Source organism: Temnothorax nylanderi, unplaced genomic scaffold (assembly GCF_030848795.1).
Source record: "Temnothorax nylanderi isolate EJ_2023f unplaced genomic scaffold, tnyl_v1.0 TNYL_tig0130_pilon, whole genome shotgun sequence".
NCBI lineage: Eukaryota > Metazoa > Arthropoda > Insecta > Hymenoptera > Formicidae > Temnothorax > Temnothorax nylanderi.
The window spans coordinates 297,376-317,914 of NW_027249192.1; the positions used below are offsets into that span (position 1 = coordinate 297,376).

Genomic DNA, 20,539 nt, shown 5'->3' on the forward strand with positions numbered 1-20,539 from the left:
TGCTCTGTTGATAAATTTTTTAAATTGTTTTTGTTATTGAGTTTTATTACATATAGGTATATAATAATTGAAGGCGTTGATTCTGAATTTCCAATCTACATAAACTATGCATTCTGTATTTTTTTGTAGATTGAAAATTCAGAAGCCATGGGCAGACTGCAGATATCAATAGCGCAAGCGCATAATGGCTTCTGCATTCTGCTCATGGCTCCTGCAATTTTATGTGCTTCCATATACTGTGTCATCTGTGTCCTTTTTGTTGGAAAACGTCCTATGTTGGAAATGCAAGAATCTTTTAGGTTGCTGTAAGCTGATGTTGGTAATGCAGGAATCTTCGATGCTGCACGCTGATGTCCTGATGCTATATTGCAGTTATGTATTATGTGTTGTGTTCAGCCAAAATTGGTTCGGGTCTTCGCTGAAGTATTGTCAACTCACGAATCAGCTGATTGACTGGATCTGTCAAACGCGTTAACTTTCTTTCTCATGTTCCACGAAAAAAAAAATGTTGCGCCATTGTTTACCGCAAATTTGAGAAAATTGCAGCGCGAATCATGCTTCGTGTGTCACTCGTGTGCAAATTCGAAAACGTATCGTCGTTCAATCGCAATTATATTTCGCGGCCAACGTGATTACGTCAGGGGAACGAGAAAATATTCTGACATACATTCACTCACACAGCCGCACACGTGAGTTACGTATGTGTATGTATACGAGCAATTTTCCAACAAAGGAATGATACTCGAGGATACTCATACAAAAGACATTAGTGAGCATATCGCAGTTGCTTATCTACAGTTCCTAATTATTGTCATTAAACAAAGCGACTTTCAAGTGTCAATGAATGCTCTTGCGGACCGTATTATCAAGCATTCGTTACCGCGTTACCGCATAGAGAGTGTTCGGTTTTTGATGAATATTACCGAAGATAATGGACCGAACTATCCCAGAATGGAGACGTTATTTACTCGTGCAGCCGCCTATAGTACTGCTACTGCTCACCTTGTCAATGTCAGGTAATAAATAAATCTCTTGTCTTAGTACAACGGCTATATGCGTGCATTTTTTTGCAGGTACTATCTTGACAGATCTGATAGTGTATCGTACGTGCACCACAACGTTGAAACTAAACAAAACGGAGTGCCTGATACTCCATAACAATAGCAGCAGCCAGGAGGCACTCAGAATCAATTCCATGGTTCAACCATACGCAAGTTTAATTGTGATGGGTAAATCCTTCATGGACAGTATTTCTCCGTCAATCCTGTCGTTATTTCTAGGACCATGGAGTGATAAGTACGGAAGGAAACCTGTTCTGCTTTTAGGATATATAAGTAATCACATTTTTATGACGAGTATTATTGTAGAGCTGTAGAAGAAGCTTCATTGCTTCTGGAAATATTATATATTGAATTACAATAATTGATTGTTACTATAGAGATAGACAATATTAACAGAGAATATAATGTAGATAAGAAATTTTACAAATCGCGTATTATTACGATCAATTCGTGATGATTTTTAGGAAACGCAGTGTAGCTGCTTTCATAAAGTTTTCGTAATTTATTACGTTCGGCAGAGAGAGAGAGAAAGAGAAAGAGTCGATATTTATTTAATGTACATTTCTTTAGGTACATCTTTGAATTATCTTCTGCTCTCTGTAATGGCTAATTGGGACGTTGTACCTTGGTATTTCCTGATAGCCGATATTCCTACTGCTCTCTTGGGTGGCATAAGCGTATTGATGTTAGCGTCAATGTGTTACATCACTGATATGACGGACGATAACGAGCGGGCATGGCATTTAGCCTGGTTAGATGCATTGGTCTCTCTCGGTGTCCTAATCGGACTGCTTTCTGGTCCAGTGATATTGGATGCGTACGGCTACACCGCTGTATTCAGTGTTGCGACTGTGCTCTGCACTCTGGCAACGTTGTACATATTATTTTTTGTTCCAGAAACTGTACAGAGTCAAACTTCTGTAGGTGTTTCAAAGAATTCATAAAGTCATTTTTTGCAGAAGTAGCTTAGTTAGACGTACAATGTAGCTTAGAGACTAACAATAAGATGAAATAATGAACATCGTTTCAAATGAATTACGAGTAATCGTTGCTTTTATCTGTCTTTACAGGGTATCCGCAAGGTATTTGACTGTACGTTAGTAAAGGATCTTATTAATACGTGTGTCAAGAAGAGAGATGGATTCAATAGGTCGTTAGTCTGGAGCTGCATAGCTTGTCTTACGTTTCTCTTGATTGTTTTTGAAGGTAATCTCGCTATTGGATATCTGTTTGCAAGCGCGCGGCTTGGTTGGACCGTAGAAAAGTACTCCACTTATATAGCTATGGATGTTGTGGTGGGAGTACTCGGCATGATATCCGGTATTAGATTAATGCGGAAATACGCAGGTATTGTTTTGGTGATATCGAAAAATATACTTCGTTATTTGTTGCAATAATTTCTCGAGAACTTACGAGATACTTGTATGATTTAGGATTTCCAGAGGCTGTAGTTGCCATAGTATCTGTTACATCGTCGTTTGGTAGTGCCTTGGTACGTGCCTTTACATGGCAGTCTTGGCATATGTATTTATCAATGGTTCTAGGAATGTTTGGTAACATATCCCGACCGATGATACGTGCTATATTATCCAAGGTGGTGCCTACGCAAGACACAGGTAAACCTCGTCTTTTGATTTTAATAAATAATTGTAAAAGAAAAATGAAAATTTAGAATCGTGCCAGAAATGAAATAATCTTAAATCTCTTAAATGTGTATTTTAAAGTGTACTTATTTCAACAGGGAAGGTTTTCTCTTTAGCTATGTCTCTAGAGACACTGTTACCATTTGCGGCAGCTTCTCTGTATACTTTTCTCTACTCCCACTACATGCCACCTTTATATCCTCTACCAGTGTGGTTCTTATCAGCAGTATTCTATGTCATAACTATTGTAATACTGATATATATGCAGATACAAATGGTAAAAAGTATTACAGTGCCTTTTACTCCATTGGTGGAAGATAATGACTCAATTCATTAATATCTTATTGAGGAAAAACAAGTACAAAATATATTCACAAGATAAACCAAGTGATAAACCAAATACGAAAATCTATCCTTATACGCGTTTTTTTTTTTTTTTAAGTAACATATAAAGCGTGTATTCTTTATATATATTTGTAGATTTTATAATATAAAATTTTTTATGATATATAGTACATGCTGTGAATAAAAAAAGTCACAGTCCTTAAAATGTTTCAATTATTATTATTACGAATAATCTTCAATTAATAGCTTTATATTTTTATATATAATGTAATGCTTACATAATATATAATCTATTTTTATGATTAGGAAAAAATATTGTTAAATTATATTTATAGTACGAGATAAAAAATGTTCATATACCTTATATAATATATATATATATATATATATATATATATAGGGTGATTCATAAGTATATGTAAATACTTTGTAAGTGTAATGTAGAGATAAAAATAAGACTAAAATGTTCTATACAACTTTTTCTGAAATTGCTTTATTTCAGAGCTATGTATCAAAGAACGGATAACAAACTCAACACAAACTAAAAGTTATTTCTTCCAGAGTTCACAGATTAGTACAGTTTTCATAATACGTTTTTTAAAGTGATTTCCCTGAACTCTAAGACAGAGACTTGCTTAGCCGCCTTAGTGATCTCTGAATGACACAGAATCTGTTCCAACTCATTTCGAACAGGATTAAAACTTAAAGAGACGTGGTGTAGGATGTGGTGTAATCAACTGTAGTGAGGTGTAGGAATAACAAACATCTACTATGTTGAAGAACATGACACGCCCTAAGGCTCGTAAGTACTGCCTTCATGTTGTTTATGCTTAGCAAGGTATTACATTATGTATTACATCATAACTCTGAAATTAAGGAGTTTCAGAAACAGTTGTATAGAACATTTTAGTCTTATTTTTACCTCTACATTACATCCACAAATCCACAAAGTATTTACATATACTTATAAATCACTCTGTATAGGTAAAAGAAAAATAATTTCATGTGATTAAAAAAAATAAAATTGTACAATTCCTTTATAAATATTGTTATTTTAATATTACCAACTTATCCATTCAAGGGAGAATTTTAAAGAAAAATTATAAATTAATTATAAAATCATTTATAGAGAGAAAAATTATCTATGTTTATATTATTTCGTAGATTATTATACGTCACATCTTTAAGGAGCAAAATTATATAGAGCAAAATTATTTTCAATATAAAAGAATAAATTTATTCGCTGAGGCGAATTTTATGCTTTACTTTCTCTCTATAAACATAATTATTTTTGCTTCACAAGTTATCGTAATAATCGACATGATCGGCTGCATTGTATTTACGTTCTTTCAAGATTTGCACAAGACGATTAACAGTCTGTTCTGTAGTCAACACGGTTTTCTTTTGTCGCATCTCAATATACATCTTTTTAGCTTCGGGATCGGCGATAGTTTCGCATACCGTTGTGAACATATCCGTGTCGACAGGTCCCGGTGAGTAACTTAACACATTAGCATCAGGATTTTCTAAAGCAAAAACCTGTACGAAGAAAAAAAAGCATATTAATAATTGGAAAAATATATATTCGTGATTACGTGGTATATTAAAACACACATACACGCACACATACACACCTTAAAGTACATTTCTCTTGCTGCTTTCACTGAGGAATATTGACCACTGCCAATGCCTGCTTGAATAGCGTATAAAGATGTAATATTGATAACCGTCTTCTTAATAGTTTTATTATCAAATGTATGCATGACCACCCCATTTAATATGGCAGGTATGAACATGTTTAGACCATAAAGTTCTCTCCAGCTGTTCACATCCATCATATCGTTTACAGATTTAGAGAGATCGCCCAAAGAGCCTACATTATGTACCAGGACTACTCGGTCAAATGCGTCGGAAGTAGTTTCTTTCAAAGCTTCCGATAAGAATTCTAGGATATTATAAATTTTTTCGTGAAAAGCGATTGCATGAAAAATGATTAATATGCTCAAGCTTGTAAGAACTTCGATTTACCTTGAAACTCAACATCAGTTGATTTACTTAAGTCCGTACTAGCGGTGTAAACTTCAACTTTGGAAGGTATATTACTTGCAACTTTTCGCAATGCATCCTTATTCCTCGCTAATAAAAGCACACGTGAGCCTTCCTCCAGTAGCGAGCCAAATGTTATTGCTATTTGCCTACCGATACCACGACTCGCACCAGTTACCAGTAGAAAAACTTTACCCGACAATGCTTCAACTGACATGGCGTATTACGTTGCAACTTTACGAAAACTAATTATTATGCTCTGCTTTGAGCTCTGTTGACGGCTGGCTCGTTTGCAATTCCTCTGTAATATCTCCTTCTCGCTCAGCCTGTATGGTTGCTTGAAGTACGTCTGCCTTTAGGAGATGAACTACTTCACTGGCCGTCAAGGCCTAAACAAGTCAAATGAGTTTACAAATGAGATTTTCTTCGCAAAATGATTTTATTGCTTATTTTGAAAGATTCAAGTTGCAAACAAATGTAATGAGGTAGTTTATTATTATCCAGATACTCACCTGCAGATGAGGGGCTATGTGCCGTATCAGAGGATTTGACGCCAACTCCGCTTCTTCCTCAGACTGGGGATTGTTCCCAGAGGTGATTAAACGTGCGATGCAATCCTCCTTTGCCACTGATAGCGACGTTACAAGGTCCTTTTTTGTGGTACCTCCCTGAAGCACTTTCAACCTAGAGTCTGTCATTGGAAAAGAATTAGAAACCGTGATAAAATACCGAAAGTGAATCATCTTACACAGCTGGCATCTTACATAGCTTTTGTAGATACTGCTCCGAATCGGACAGCCGACGGTGAGTACGGTGACTGACTTTCGCGTCCAAGAAAGAATCTTCAAAACGATCATTAGGCGAGTCGTCGTTGTCGACCGTCGTTTCCGCAAGCGTTCCGCGCCAAGGATCGCTGACGTTCGTTTTCATTCTAAATCAAGCTTCAAGTTGTTATCTACGACCTTATTTTTTATAATTTCACCACGTCATGCATACTTTCACTTTTTTCCCCTGCTAATCACACATACGCGAAGAGATTACGTCGTATCGAGTAAAGTATACCCACTCCTTCTTCTTCTAGTTTATGGCTCCAATATTTCCTTTTCGGATAGCATCCCCGACGTATAGTTGGCAAACAAATTAAAAATTATTGAAAATTATCTTATCCAATCGTTTGGAAATCATTTGGAGATATTTGGAAAAAACTTTTTAGAGTTTGGAAAACCATACAATAATCACAATTAATTAAAATCAATTAAGCGTATAGTTAGCAGAAAGTGTCTAAACAAATTTGTTTTTAATCCAATCGCTCCGGAATCATTTGGATAAAGTGTCGATATAATTTTTATTATTTGGAAAACAACTCTATTCTAATAAAAATTAATTAATAGTCAATATTTCGCTTTAATATCTGCACTAAAGTCTGCACTATAGTGCAATAAAGTGCACATACTTTTCTATTACTACGTTTACGCGATCGTTACTTCTGTAGTAACTTACGATAATTCACTCGTTTACGCGGAGTAAATTATCGTAAGTTACTACAACATCCCGTTTACGCGAAGGAATTATCGTAAGTTACTACAGAAGTAACGCTCGCGTAAACGTAGTATATGACGGCTGTGTTCCGATATTGACTGTAAGGTACTGAAAATCTATGACTGTGTTTACATGACACCGTTAATCGGGTTTTATAACATCGGTAGTTGTCAGGAAGACCAATCGTAATCATTCTTCAGAAGAATGGAATAGCTGTGATTGACCGGCCTAAGAACTACCGATGTTATAAAACCCGATTAACGGTGCCGTGTAAACGGAGTCTATAAAGGTTGTTCTACATAGAGGTTGTAAGCTGGTATTAACGCAGTAGCAGTACGTCTCAGGGAAGCGCTTTTCGGTATAGCAGGTCGTAACAGTGGTAGTAAGCGAAGTGCTACAACCGCACATATTCCACATAGAGGATTTAAACAGTTTTAAGTTGGCATTAACGCAGTAGCAGTACGTTTCAGGCATAGACTATAGAAGATGAAGAAAGCGTTTTCCAGTGTAGTAGGTCGTAACAGTGGCAGTAGGCGAAATGAACCAAGTCCATTTCTTACGACGTACGTTCTACGTCGTCAATGGCGGGACATGCATGTGCAAGTCACGGGAAGTGTTTTTGCTCGGCATCTTGTATCGACGAAGTTAATGACTGAACTGGCGCCTTTTGAGGCCCTCTATCCTGGGGATTTTATTACTATACGACGAGTGGTTCGCCCTGGCCTATATTTGAGCAGCGCTCGACGGCCATCAGAAGAAGAAGAAAACGGAGAAGTGTTGACACGTGTTGGATCGTCGTGCTATCAAGTAAATATTCATATATACATATATATATGTTAAAACGTAGCATCTTATAAAGGTTTCTAATTCAAAATAATAATCGGAACAGAAAAATGGATATTTTGAGAAATACCGATCTGCGGCTTCTGTATCTTTTGAATTGGAACAATTTGATACTGCTGCAATACGTCTTGCTGAGGAGAAGAAGGAGAGTGACTCGTCGCCGGTGGTGGGTTCGACCGGTAAATCGAGTGAGAGACGCCCAAGGTTTCTACTCTAACCTCGTCAGGGAACTTATTGAAACTGATCACGAAGAATTTTTTGGGTTGTTCCGAATGTCGCCTGATCAGTTTCGTCTTTTGGTTGACCTCCTTCACCCTCGTCTTATAAAGCGAAGTAATCGCACACCACTACCAACAGACCTTCGTGTTGCCGTCACATTGCTGTGAGTTTCTTATATAGTTTTTTTAGCCTTGCTTGTTTCTGTTCAGTCTATTTTAATGTCATCTGTGATCAACTTTGCAGGTACTTGGCTCAAGGAGATACAGCCAAACTGAAACATGCTGAATTTAGGATTGGGACATCCACGGTGTACAAAGTCATACACGAAACTTGCAGAGAGATTTGGAACGTACTTCAGCCTCTTGTTTTGAAAGTTCCCAGCAAGGAAGACTGGAAGACAATCAGTGATGGTTTCATGACATCCTGGCAGTTTCCCAACTGCCTAGGGGCCATTGATGGTAGACATATGAGGATTCAAGCACCTGGAAACTCAGGATCGAATTACTTTAATTATAAACAGTTCTTCAGTATGGTTATGATGGCAACGTGTGATGCACAGTACAAGTTTACATGGGTGGATGTCGGACAGTTTGGTAAGTGTTATTCTTCATTGCATTTTCTGTAGCTATAGAATGATAATCGCCAAGTGGAAAGTTTTAGTTGTTTTCTTTTTTTTAGGTTCCATAAGTGATGGCGGCGTATGGGCCAACACTGATTTTGCTAAAGATTTAGCATCCGGAAATGTGTCTGCCTGATCCCAGCCCAATTCCAGGAAAAAGGAGACCTTTCCTTTATGTGTTTGTGGGGGATGAAGCGTTCCCGCTCACAGAGTATATGATGCGACCGTACCCAAGGAGAACACTGACCGATGAAAAGAGAATTTTCAATTACCGTTTGTCTCGAGCACGGCGGGTAATTGAGAACACTTTCGGAATTTTGACTGCACGATGGAAGATCCTACATAGACCACTCGCCATGTCGCCTACCAACTGTGATAATATCTTCAAGGCCCTTCCCTGTCTTCATAATTTCATTATGATGGGTGAAGAAGGAAGAAATTGGAATGATAGACAGTACTGCCCCATAAACATGATTGATGCGGAAACAGAGGATGGGACCATCACGTACGGGGAATGGAGGAACTACTGTTCTCAACACTTTGCCAGGCTTGGCCGAGTCGGGGCTAATCGAGCTGGAGATACTGCTAACGGGATGAGAAATTATCTACGAGAATACTTTCTGTCTCCTATTGGAGAGGAACAGGCACCTTGGCAATATGACCGTGCTTTCAGGGGAGATGTCATCAACCCTCCGGAGTAATCAACAATGACCAAATGATCTACAACGTTGAGTTTTATGTAAGATGATATATGAAACTATATTCACACACATTTTATCTCTGGCTTATAATAATTGAAAAGGTTTGTATAATATTTAGTACAATTAAATTATTAATAATGCAATTTTCTCATTTCAGGTCGGTCTGGACTCAGCAAAGTGTCAAATGCAAAGGATCATACATACAATGTTGGCTCAATGTTATCTTCCATGCGTTCCACTGATCTCAGTTACATCACATATCAGCATCACATATTAATACGCGTGTAAGGATTAATCGTTAAGGATTCCTCATTAAAAGTGCGCATGTCGAGTCTAAGGGTATAGGTCGAGCGTGTAACAAACTTTCGGATTGGCTTACGTATACCTATTAACGTGTCACCGGATGAGACTTTTTATACTAAATGAAGAAGAGTGACATCGCGAAATATATACGATAGACACACGCGAAGCACCACGTCAGGGCGGTGGGACGGCACGATCGGGAGAGCCGAAGAGACGACTTCCGGTCCAGTCGTCAGCCGTTGCATCTCACGAATCGTGAGATATCCCTTTGGTTTGTCGAATAAATCTGTAGTATATTCTTTTGTACATAATACTGTATAAAAGTGGCACAGTAAGATAGCGAGCGAGAGAGAGGATGAATAAATGAGAAAGCGAGAGATTTGTTAACATTTATAAGCGTTAGGACCGATAGCAACGTCGATTAATACCGATGGCGATTGTACATATTTTCTTTTTCTAGGAAAAACGCATGGACGGAACTTGTAATTTTATCGAATATCAATATACCGAAATCGTGAAATTGAATGTAAAGTATCGTTTAGAGTATTTCTCAGGATCTCCTTGGATCGTCCAGGATTGATTGGTATCCAGGATTAATGGGTACTAATTGACTTTACCACCACGATCGAGCTTTAGCTTCCCGGTGGGAAGACAGGCGAAATTGCAGAAGCGAAATCCTGTACGCACACTCTCCTTGGAAAAAGAGCGATATTGCGATTTTTATCAGCGGCGGCGCGTTTCTATATGTTTTCGATGCACATCGATGTCCATCCGGAGTAATTTGAGAAAAACGCAATTTTAAGTTTCAAGGTCTCAGATATCTTGAGGAGTTATCGAAAAGATAATACTGTGATAGTGAATATCAGCATGTGTGCTTACTTACAATTAGTGATTACAATGTATGTTGAATATTATGGTTCTTCGTTCTTCCTCATAAGCGAGTGGATTATAATCGTTTTTCCCAGCACATGTGTCAGCCTTATTTTCAATGATTGTAACCGTTCGTTCTTTAAACGGATAAGAATTATGAAAGTTCTTGCCACAAGATAACATGATTTCGACAAAAAAGGACTTGGGTCGGTTTTCCCCTGTACCCTTCATATGTTAAACATCTTGTTGCTAATCTCATCCCCGAATGCAATGTTTATTTTATGCCTACACAGAAAAAAATAGTATTCTTGATTTGAAATTATCTTTAGTTTCAACATGGAAATCTTGAAATGTGATTATATTGCGTTAAACGATGAAAACTTGCTTGAATAGTCATATACAGTTCAACCAAAAAAAAATGCTGAAATTCTTATAAGAAAATTACAGTGCTCTTGCTTATATACGAAACAATCTATAATCTTGTAAGAATTTCAACTTTTTATTTCAACATTTATTTCTTGGTTGACCTATATAAATGACTTTATTCATATGCTTTTCAGAAACTAAAGATATTTTCGAAATCAAGAATATACTTTTTTCTGCGTATACGACACACGTTCTTGTTTTTAGATAATACTTTGCGATAACTTTTTTCATAAAAATTTAGTTTTAGTATTACATTTGTTATTTTTAATTATTTAAAATTATTGTTCGAATAATTACAAGATATCCATCTGTTTAAATTTTTCCAATTATGACTTTTTAAAATCATATGTAATATTTTAAATGTTTTATATTTAATAGTAGGTCATTTAGTTATCTTATTTGTTAAACTAAATACGTATGCTTTGAATTATATGAAAAGCACAAATTTAAATTAAATGCGCCTGAATCTCTCAATCCACATAAAAGACGTGAAAATAAAAATCAAGATTAGTAGTTTGATTTATTTACGTGAAATTAAGTGAAACGTTAGAGGTATCGCATTTCTTATATATATTTCTTATGACTACATTGGTCCTCTCCGAACCATCTATAATCGTCTATAGATACGTTAATTAAATTAAATTTAATTAAATTTTAATGGCACCTCCATAACCATACATTTTCGCTTAATTCTATTATCCTACATACATTTATTCTGTATAAAATACAATAAGATGACGAATACGGTTATATATTAATAATACAAAACTAATTATTTCTTCTTGTACTGCATTTCAACTAATAAAACAACATTCATCAAGAATATTTGTAAAGCTGCCTGTAGTATTTATATCAGTTAATAGAGATACAAAAAGATACAATTACAAAAAATAATGCACTTTAAATTTTGAACGTATCATGTTACAAAGCAGCAATTATATTTTGAGGTATAAATGTGAACTTGTTTTTTACGTACGTCTTCAAGTAGTAAATAATTCAAAATAACGATACATAAATAAATTATAGTGTTATTAAAACCACCACCAAGTACGGTTCTAATTTTTATTATGTTAGGGAAAGTATCTTTTAACATAATATGCTATATATTTTTTTCAAAACGATAATGTATGTCATATTTAATAAACTGTAATAATTATTATCTGTCGATAAAACTTTGCAAGTCCAATGTTATAATTCGTTAATAAATTGCATGTTTAAAAATTAGAATTCTATGCAAGTATAAAAATAAATTCATTACTTTATCAAGGTATACGTTGTAGTTCGACTACAAAGTATATTAACAATCGCTTGGCAAGACTTGGTAGAGTTTTAACATACGCATACGTCAAATTATATTACCAAAATTACTCATTGAACAAAATTCATGGAAACAAAAAGCTAATTTTTTTTTATATATGTACATTGGTTTTAGATAAACATTACAAACTTGATAAATTTCAAGCAGTAATATTTGCCAGTTTTATTCAATGAGCAATATAGAGTACAGAGTCCAGCATACCTACGATACAAATTTGATTACTATTAACAGTGTGTTGGCAATAAGACTTATGTTACTCTTAAGTAAACCAATATAATTGGGCAATTTCGAGATATTGCATTTAACAAAGTCATACACTACAGCAATATGGCGTGTGAATATCTATATCGGAGTTAGTTACATAAGTTTCAATCTTATATGAAAATCTTTCATAACATCAGAATACAGAGATATCCACTGTTGGAGTGCATAATGGAATTACTCCTGTCGACCCTTAATATACTTTTGATTGATAATGGACAGTAATTCCGTTATGCACTCCAGGTGCCTTTCAACAGGCACACCTTGTGCGATGACCTTGTCAATCGAGAGTGCGCCAAGAACTGAATTACTAGAATGAGTTAAATTAGCTGCCACTAGAGAAGATAGCTGCTTCGTTTGCTCCATAATTGACTGACTGAGCAAATCATCATCTCTCTTCATGCCTCGCATGAATGCCCGGTTACTTTTTACTACCAGAATCAATTCGCGCCGATCCAACCACAACAGATCGTCATCGTTCTCGACATCTTCAATATCGGTGACGCCGTCAGCTTCTTCATCCGACATGATGTTGATCCAACCGAAACCGGTCGAGGAGTCCGACCAGCTCGCTTCCGACAAACCCGATTTGGGACTCGAGGAACTCTCAAGCCCGAACGTCAAGTCGCGCTTCCAGGTCTCCGAGAAAGCCTGCACAGAGAACGCCAATGAGATCGAACGATCGCCGTCAAGAGATCGCCGAGTATTCTCAGCAAACTTACCAATGATACAGAAATAACTGATGACGATAACAGCGAAAGCAGATAGAGACGATAGCCGAGGGTCTGGTCTGGCACAAGAATTGCTTCCGATGCGTGCAGTGCAGCAAGCAGCTCAATGTAGACAATGAAACCGGTCGAGGAATCCGACCAGCCCGCTTCCGACAAACCCGATTTGGGACTCGAGGAACTCTCAAGCCCGAACATCAAGTCGCGCTTCCAGGTCTCCGAGAAAGCCTGCACAGAGAACGCCAATGAGATCGAACGATCGCCGTCACAGATCGCCGTCAAGAGATCGCCGAGTATTCTCAGCAAACTTACCAATGATACAGAAGTAACCACAGAACACAATCACAGCACGTGCAGATGACGATCGAAAGCAGCGCCTTTCAAATTCAACCGCCGTTCTCAATTCTCATTTCTGATTGGTCTTCTTCTTCTTGGTTTGATTGGCTCCTACCTCTTTTCCGAGGACAATATGGCTTTTCTGATTGGTTAATCTGCTACGCCGTACGACCTACTACGAACTACGAAGCCATTGTAGACGAGCCTGGCCGCAAGAAATTGCGCTACGGCTTGCGGCTTACAACCAGTACCCTACTGCCACTGCACTAAAACCTCTATGTAGAAAGACCTTAATAGGTCTGTTTTTTATTGCTATACTGCTGGGGGTCAATCATGTATTAATGTGGAACGTGGAAAGTGAAAAATTTTATATGACTATTACTACGTTTACGCGAGCGTTACTTTTGTAGTAACTTACGATAATTCCTTCGCGTAAACGGGATTTTCCTTCGCGTAAACGGGATTTTGTAGTAACTTGCGATAATTTACTCCGCGTAAACGAGTGATATATCGTAAGTTACTACAGAAGTAACGCTCGCGTAAACGTAGTATATCTCTGTCTATTTAACATCAATAGAAAGAGAGATTTTTCATTTTTCACGTTTCCACCCTAGCTAGGGGAAAAGATTCATGATTGACCCCCTGAAATAGTGCAATAAGTTAGAGTAGGACAAGTATATTTCGTTTCACTCTAAAGGTGCGATTTCACGATGACGCTCGACGCTGGATTCGAGCGTCAAATCTGGTCACGTGATAGATTCAGAGGGACGCGAAATATAACCTAACCACTGGATTGGCTGAATCTAATCACGTGACCAGATTTGACGCTCGAATCCAGCGTCGAGCGTCATCGTGAAATCGCACCTTAGGGCCGATATCACAGTCTCCGATTAACGTGATTCTCTGATTAAACTCACTCTCCATCTCTTTCTAACTGTCCCCCTAGAAAGAGACGAAGAGTGAGTTTAATCGGAGAATCACGTTAATCGGAGACTGTGATATCGGCCCTTAATAGCGAATTCGGACGCTTGCACTAGTGCACACTGAGTGCGCACTAAGGCTTGTTTATAATCTATTCTTATATTTAAAGTCGCTTAAATACACATTTAAAGACTTTTTAGCCAATAAAACAATCTGTAATATCTATATGGATGCTGTACATATCATTTTATAGACTAATGCTGGGTCTACAATGCGAGTCGCAAAGTCGTGAGTCGCAAGAAATGACCAATCACAGTCGATTATTCTCCTCAAATCCCACTGTGATTGGTCAATTCATGCGACTCACGACTTTGCGACTCACATTGTAGACCCAGCATAAGAAGTATTTAAGATGATCTGTAAATATAATAATTGATTAAGAACAAGCCTTAGTGCGCACTCAGTGTGCACTAGTGCAAGCGCCCGAATTCGCTATAACTTACTGCACTACTGTGCACTAGTTCGGCAGTGCAGCAATAAGAAACAGACTACTACTACGTTTACGCGAGCGTTACTTCTGTAGTAACTTATGATAAATCACTCGTTTACGCGAAGTAAATTATCGTAAGTTACTACAAAATCCCGTTTACGCGAAGAAAAATCCTGTTTACGCGAAGGAATTATCGTAAGTTACTACAGAAGTAAAGCTCGCGTAAACGTAAGTATACCTCTATCAAGTTAGCCCTCCTACCATCGCAAAAAAATCTGCACCTATTAAAAAATTTAGTGCTATTTATGTGCTAATTTGTTGCTCTAGTCCGGATTTTGTTGCTCAAGCCGTTTAGCAGGAAATGGGGATCGAAATGGGGGGGCCAGCTTGTCGTCAAGCTAGCCCCCCCCCCCCTATAATAAAAAACCTATATAGAGTGCTCAAATCCAAAAAACAAATACACCAGAATTTGTTGTTTTTTTGTTGCTCCAAGATAGCATGAAAACATTTTTGAAATATAACGTTTTTTTTAGAAAATACGTATATCCGAATACTTAACAGACAGCACTATATTGACTACATCTTAAGAGGATCCTAAAGTCGTCTGTAATACCGACATTTGTTTTGCACAGATATCTTTTTTTTGGCTTTACGGATTTGAAAATCCTTCTCCAAAGTTGAAGCATATTCGGAAATAAAGGGCACACCACGTGATTTTATACCGAGAATAAAAATAATTTTAGGAACTGCATATAGCAATGCGTCAACTTGCGAAAACATTCGCTTTATATAAAAATTCTACAATGTATTGTTACAAAAAGACTGTGGCGTGCCCAGCGGATTACATCCAAAAATACGATACCGTTGTCAGAATTAGGTTTAGACTCTAAACAAAAAGGTTATCTGTGAAAAAGCATTATTGCAAACGTGCACTAGCAATGATGACATGGAAGAGCAGTGTTGCGTGTAGCGAGAGATGGCGCAGCAATCGAACAAAGACAGATACTACGTTTACGCGAGCTTTACTTCTGTAGTAACTTACGATAATTTCTTCGCGTAAACAGGATTTTTCTTCGCGTAAACGGGATTTTGTAGTAACTTACGATAATTTACTTCGCGTAAACGAGTGATTCATCGTAAGTTACTACAGAAGTAACGCTCGCGTAAACGTAGTAAGATTTAGACAAGTACTACGTTTACGCGAGCGTTACTTCTGTAGTAACTTACGATAATTCCTTCGCGTAAACGGGATTTTGTAGTAACTTACGATAATTTACTCCGCGTAAACGGGTAAATTATCATAAGTTACTACAGAAGTAACGCTCGCGTAACGTAGTAAAGGACAGATATAGATATATAACATATACTACGTTTACGCGAGCGTTACTTCTGTAGTAACTTACGATAATTCCTTCGCGTAAACGGGATTTTCCTTCGCGTAAACGGGATTTTGTAGTAACTTACGATAATTTACTCCGCGTAAACGGGTGAATTATCATAAGTTACTACAGAAGTAACGCTCGCGTAAACGTAGTAATAGAAAACAGGATTAGAAATGTTGACATTACCGACGTCGAGGAAGTTCGGCCTCCACTATAGGATCCCCTTAAAGCTGGCCACACACACTTTCCGTAGAACGTAACAGTAGGATTTTGACCAATCGCGTTAAGCCGTGATCAGATTACGGATTGGGATTGAGATTGGATTGAAATTTAATCAATCAGAATCACGGTCTTACACACAGGTCTGGAAACTCTAGTGGTGGGGGATGGTCGTCTTAGCGACGAAGAAAATAACTCGCTTTGTGATCGCAAGAGTCGCTGCCATCGGTCAGTGTACTATGTGGTGGGACAAGGACGGAAATAGTAATTAGTAAATTCAAAATCGTGAGTGTCAGATAGGCAATAATTGAAGTTCCAAATGAGGAAAGGAATAATAAATAACGTTGTATTAAGAAAAAACGTTGGAAATCTTTTATTATACGAATGCGCAAATTAATATATAAATTGATAATTTATTCTTAATTTACAATATTTAAAGATGACGCGGTATGAGAGCGATCGACTTGTATTAATTCTGATTCTTACCTTATGTATGCCTCGGTTTTATAAGATTAATTAGAAAGTTGAAGACTATGAATAAAAGAAGTAAATAATAACCCGTTTCGAAAATCCATAGTTAATTTACAAGTCACAATATTTACATTCTTATTCTAAGAAATATCAATGCAGTTGTATTACACATAATTAAGGTCGATATCAACCTTTTTACTGTGATTAGTTACAGTATTTAAAGAAAGAAAATGTCATATAAAAAAAGATTTACAGGAGAAAGATGTTATTTTCAATCCATGTCGCTGTCCATGTCCTCAGGAGCTGAAGAAAGTCTTTCAACTTAGCTCAAAGAAATAATAAATGACTTTGCATTAAGAATAAAACGTTAGAAATAATCCTTTTATTCGTTTTAAGAAAACCATTTATTCGTTTGTAAGCTTAGACAATTAAATAAATCCATTAAAATACTTTTTTCAGCACATGTCATTTTCAAAAATGCACTTGAATTAAGCGCAATTAAAAAATTGTTGTCACGTTACCATGGGTTACCATCTACACTTTGCGATGACAGCGATGCATGCTGACAACGCCGTGAAATAAATTCTTCCTCGCTAAAACGACCATCCCCCACCACCAAAATCGGTCTGAGTTTCCAGACCTGTGTGTAAGACCGTGATCAGAATAAAGAAAACTAACTTTTCAAGTTTAGTGAACTTTGCTCAAATTGGTCAAATTTCAATCCAATCTCAATCCCAATCCGTAGTCTGATCACGGCTTTACTCGATTCGGAAACGTACGGCCGTACGTTCCCGATTCAAGCAACGCGATTGGTCGAAACTTTACTGTTATTGTTACGAAAAAGTGTGTGTCTGGGCCCTAAGGGGATGCTGGAGTGACGGCCAGGGGCTCCAAGCTACCGTACTAAACGCGGACGCCTAGTTTTAGCGCCATCTACAAAAGCGGGGGGAAACTCGTAGCCGGATCTTATGGCTTCTGTCCACAGGACGCGGAAACGCTTGCCGCGCGGCAAGAAGCGACGCGGTAGCCAATGCGACAGCATGCAGCTGTTTGAAAATTGGGGTTTTTGACCTCGTGTGACAACCGAGGGTTAAAGACAATATATTTATGTAACAACATAAAAATAAAAAAAATATATACATTATTATTTATTAAAACTCTTATATGTATTATAGTATGCATATGCTAAATCATGCAATTTACTCGTTTGTGTTAGTGGAATCCTAAAGCCCTTTAAAATATTATTAATTGTTTTTATATTACGCGTTATACATCCTGGGATATATGTATTTAAAATATAATTTTGAATATGTTTGTGTTCACAGTCTATACAACTTAAATTGTATTTAATACGAAATTTTTTTTCCGAATTAACGATGCACCCTTTTACCTCGCACTTTTTATGTGACATGCTTCCTAAAAAAATCAGTGCTTAATAAATAATATGTTTAAATACATGAGCATCTTATATAAGACATTATAAACTAAAAACTAACTGAAATTATGAACTAACGTTGCAATTAAATTAATAAACATGCATACTGTAATATAAAACAGGTACTTGTCGAATATTCAAAGTCACGTTCAAAGTCACATTCAAAGTCATAATTATACTTTGATGTATCCAGGGCCGTTGCACAGGTTTTTCAAATCGTGTAAAAGCTACGCCGACACCGGTAAGCGGAACAGAACACGGCCCCAGATGTATCTGTGTAGAGCTCATCGATGTGATGTATATGTATGTGGTAGTAGCCTACCCTAACGCCATCTACAAATCCGGGGGAAAGCTTTTAGCGAATCATGGGATCCAGTTCGTGTACGTTAGCTTGGGACCCCCTGGTGACGGCCGAACTTCCTCGATGTCGATAATGTCAACATTTCTAAGTTTGTTTTTCCTATATCTGTCTTTGTCTAACGAAATGACATCTGTCTTTGTTAGTGTCCCTGAATACAGAGTCTGGTCAAGAGCCCCACATAATGGCGTCTATAAGTGGTGGGGGTAAATGTTCGAGGTGCGTACCGTGCGTGCACTCTGCACTTTTCACTTTCAGCGCACGAGAGGTTATGTCAGCTTATGTTACGATTCACGAGGACGAAAGTTATTTATAGGGTACACACGATTTCTGCCCAGTGCTCTGAATGTCAACGTGAAGAAATTCAAGCAAGCGCGGGTAAACGGCGGGAGTAACTATGACTCTCTTAAGGTAGCCAAATGCCTCGTCATCTAATTAGTGACGCGCATGAATGGATTAACGAGATTCCCACTGTCCCTATCTACTATATCTAGCGAAACCACTGCCAAGGGAACGGGCTTGGAAAAATTAGCGGGGAAAGAAGACCCTTCTTGTTGCATATCAAAGTGCAATAATTCTTCAAAAAAACATTATTATATGTCTCGCATTCCAACAGACGTTGAGAGAAGAAACGAATGGCTGAATAATATTGGTAGATCCGATTTGGACCCTTAAAGCTTTATTTTGCCGAGAGTGTTTAAATTCAATTGGATCCAAAAATTGTAAGCCCAAACAAAATTGTACTAAATTCGTGCAATTAAGACGCTTCCGTGAAAAAACACTATTTTTTGTTAACAATGAAACATTTCAATATATATTTTTGTTCAATGGAAATTATTATAAGAAAATATCTTCCATATGTTAAAAATACGTCAACTAATTTTTTAGAATTTTATATGAAGAAAATGCAGAACATTACATGTAATAATATTAAAAATTGCCATAATTTAATGTTACAAATAAAAAAACGTTTTATTATAATAAGGGCCTGAGCAGAATAGCTGACTTATAATTTTAAGACAGTGTTTTATGCTTTAAATCTTTGTTTTTAGCAACGCACAATACTGTCTTATGTCTCAAGTCTTAAGCCTCATCTACAATAGACGCACAGGCCGCGTCGCAAGTCGCAGTCGCAAGAATTGACCAATCACAGTCTATTGTTCTCCTTGCGGTCGAAGAATAGTGAACTGTGATTGGTCAATTCTTGCGATTGCGACGTGCGACGCGGCCTGTGCGTCTATTGTAGATAAAGCTTTATGCTAAGTCTACAATGCGAGTCGCAAAGTCGTGAGTCGCAAGAATTGACCAATCACAGTCGATTATTCTCCTCAAATTCGATTGTGATTGGTCAATTCTTGCGACTCACGACTTTGCGACTTGCATTGTAGACCAAGCATTACAATGTTGACACTTTGTACACTCGTTTGACTTGAGACATAAGACAGTATTGTGCATTGCTAAAAACAAAGATTTAAAGCATAAAACACTGTCTTGAAATTATAAGTCAACTATTCTGCTCAGACACTAAGATGCCATAAGTGCTGGTCTACAACCTTGCTTTAAAGGATATTTAAGCTCTAAGCCGTAAGAAATTGACCAATCACAATAAAATATGAAGAGAATACTCGACTGTAATGCCCGATCTACAATAGCTGTAGTAAGCTGTAGTAAGCCTCAAGATGTAAGAAATTGACCAATCACAGTCGATTATTCTCCTCACATTCGCCTGTAATTGGTCAATTTCTTACATCTTGAGGCTTACTACAGCTATTGTAGATCGGGCATAATTGGTCAATTTCTTACAGTTAGAGCTTAAATACCCTTTAAAGCAAGGTTGTAGACCAGCACTAAACCAATCACAGAGCCGTATTAGCATCTTAAGACATTACTTAAGACGATCTTAAAATAGGCCGGTAAATAATACGAATACGTGTCCCTGTTTAGGAAGTTCTTCGAAAAAGAACAGACGGAATATTTCCGGTGGGAGATTTCAAACGCGACGCAG

General features: G+C 37.3%; 4 protein-coding genes and 1 pseudogene across 10 annotated transcripts; 2 read left to right on the forward strand and 3 right to left on the reverse strand.

Moving 5' to 3' along the window:
• Positions 1 to 362: 362 nt before the first annotated feature.
• Positions 363 to 4,093, forward strand: LOC139776856 (probable peptidoglycan muropeptide transporter SLC46). The gene is made up of 6 exons (XM_071713839.1): positions 363 to 1,016; positions 1,074 to 1,334; positions 1,632 to 1,981; positions 2,132 to 2,408; positions 2,495 to 2,677; positions 2,803 to 4,093. The coding sequence occupies exons 1-6, from the start codon at positions 932 to 934 to the stop codon at positions 3,039 to 3,041; spliced, it is 1,395 nt and encodes a 464-aa protein (XP_071569940.1). The 5' UTR covers positions 363 to 931; the 3' UTR covers positions 3,042 to 4,093.
• On the reverse strand, positions 3,857 to 5,312 carry Sptr (Sepiapterin reductase). 2 transcript variants are annotated; one of them, XM_071713842.1, is made up of 3 exons: positions 5,078 to 5,312; positions 4,684 to 4,739; positions 3,857 to 4,588 (listed from the first exon to the last, which is right to left on the reverse strand). In XM_071713842.1, the coding sequence occupies exons 1-3, from the start codon at positions 5,310 to 5,312 to the stop codon at positions 4,346 to 4,348; spliced, it is 534 nt and encodes a 177-aa protein (XP_071569943.1). In that variant the 3' UTR covers positions 3,857 to 4,345. The 2 variants fall into 2 exon arrangements, with proteins under 2 accessions (XP_071569943.1, XP_071569942.1); XM_071713841.1 differs by having other exon boundaries at positions 4,684 to 4,994.
• A 28-nt stretch (positions 5,313 to 5,340) lies between these two features.
• LOC139776859 (uncharacterized) lies at positions 5,341 to 6,950 on the reverse strand. 6 transcript variants are annotated; one of them, XM_071713843.1, is made up of 5 exons: positions 6,934 to 6,950; positions 6,124 to 6,195; positions 5,860 to 6,026; positions 5,608 to 5,786; positions 5,341 to 5,484 (listed from the first exon to the last, which is right to left on the reverse strand). In XM_071713843.1, coding segments are annotated over exons 1-5 (564 nt in total). In that variant the 5' UTR covers positions 6,936 to 6,950. The 6 variants fall into 6 exon arrangements, with proteins under 6 accessions (XP_071569944.1, XP_071569948.1, XP_071569949.1 ...); XM_071713847.1 differs by lacking the exon at positions 6,934 to 6,950 and adding an exon at positions 6,549 to 6,742 and having other exon boundaries at positions 6,162 to 6,195; XM_071713848.1 differs by lacking the exon at positions 6,934 to 6,950 and adding an exon at positions 6,549 to 6,742.
• Positions 6,951 to 6,959: 9 nt separating this feature from the next.
• Positions 6,960 to 10,286, forward strand: LOC139776857 (uncharacterized; annotated as a pseudogene).
• An 830-nt stretch (positions 10,287 to 11,116) lies between these two features.
• On the reverse strand, positions 11,117 to 13,452 carry LOC139776852 (uncharacterized). Its single transcript, XM_071713837.1, has 3 exons — positions 13,442 to 13,452; positions 12,917 to 13,229; positions 11,117 to 12,845 (listed from the first exon to the last, which is right to left on the reverse strand). Exons 1-3 carry the CDS (start codon positions 13,450 to 13,452, stop codon positions 12,372 to 12,374), a joined length of 798 nt encoding a protein of 265 aa, XP_071569938.1. The 3' UTR covers positions 11,117 to 12,371.
• Positions 13,453 to 20,539: the final 7,087 nt, after the last annotated feature.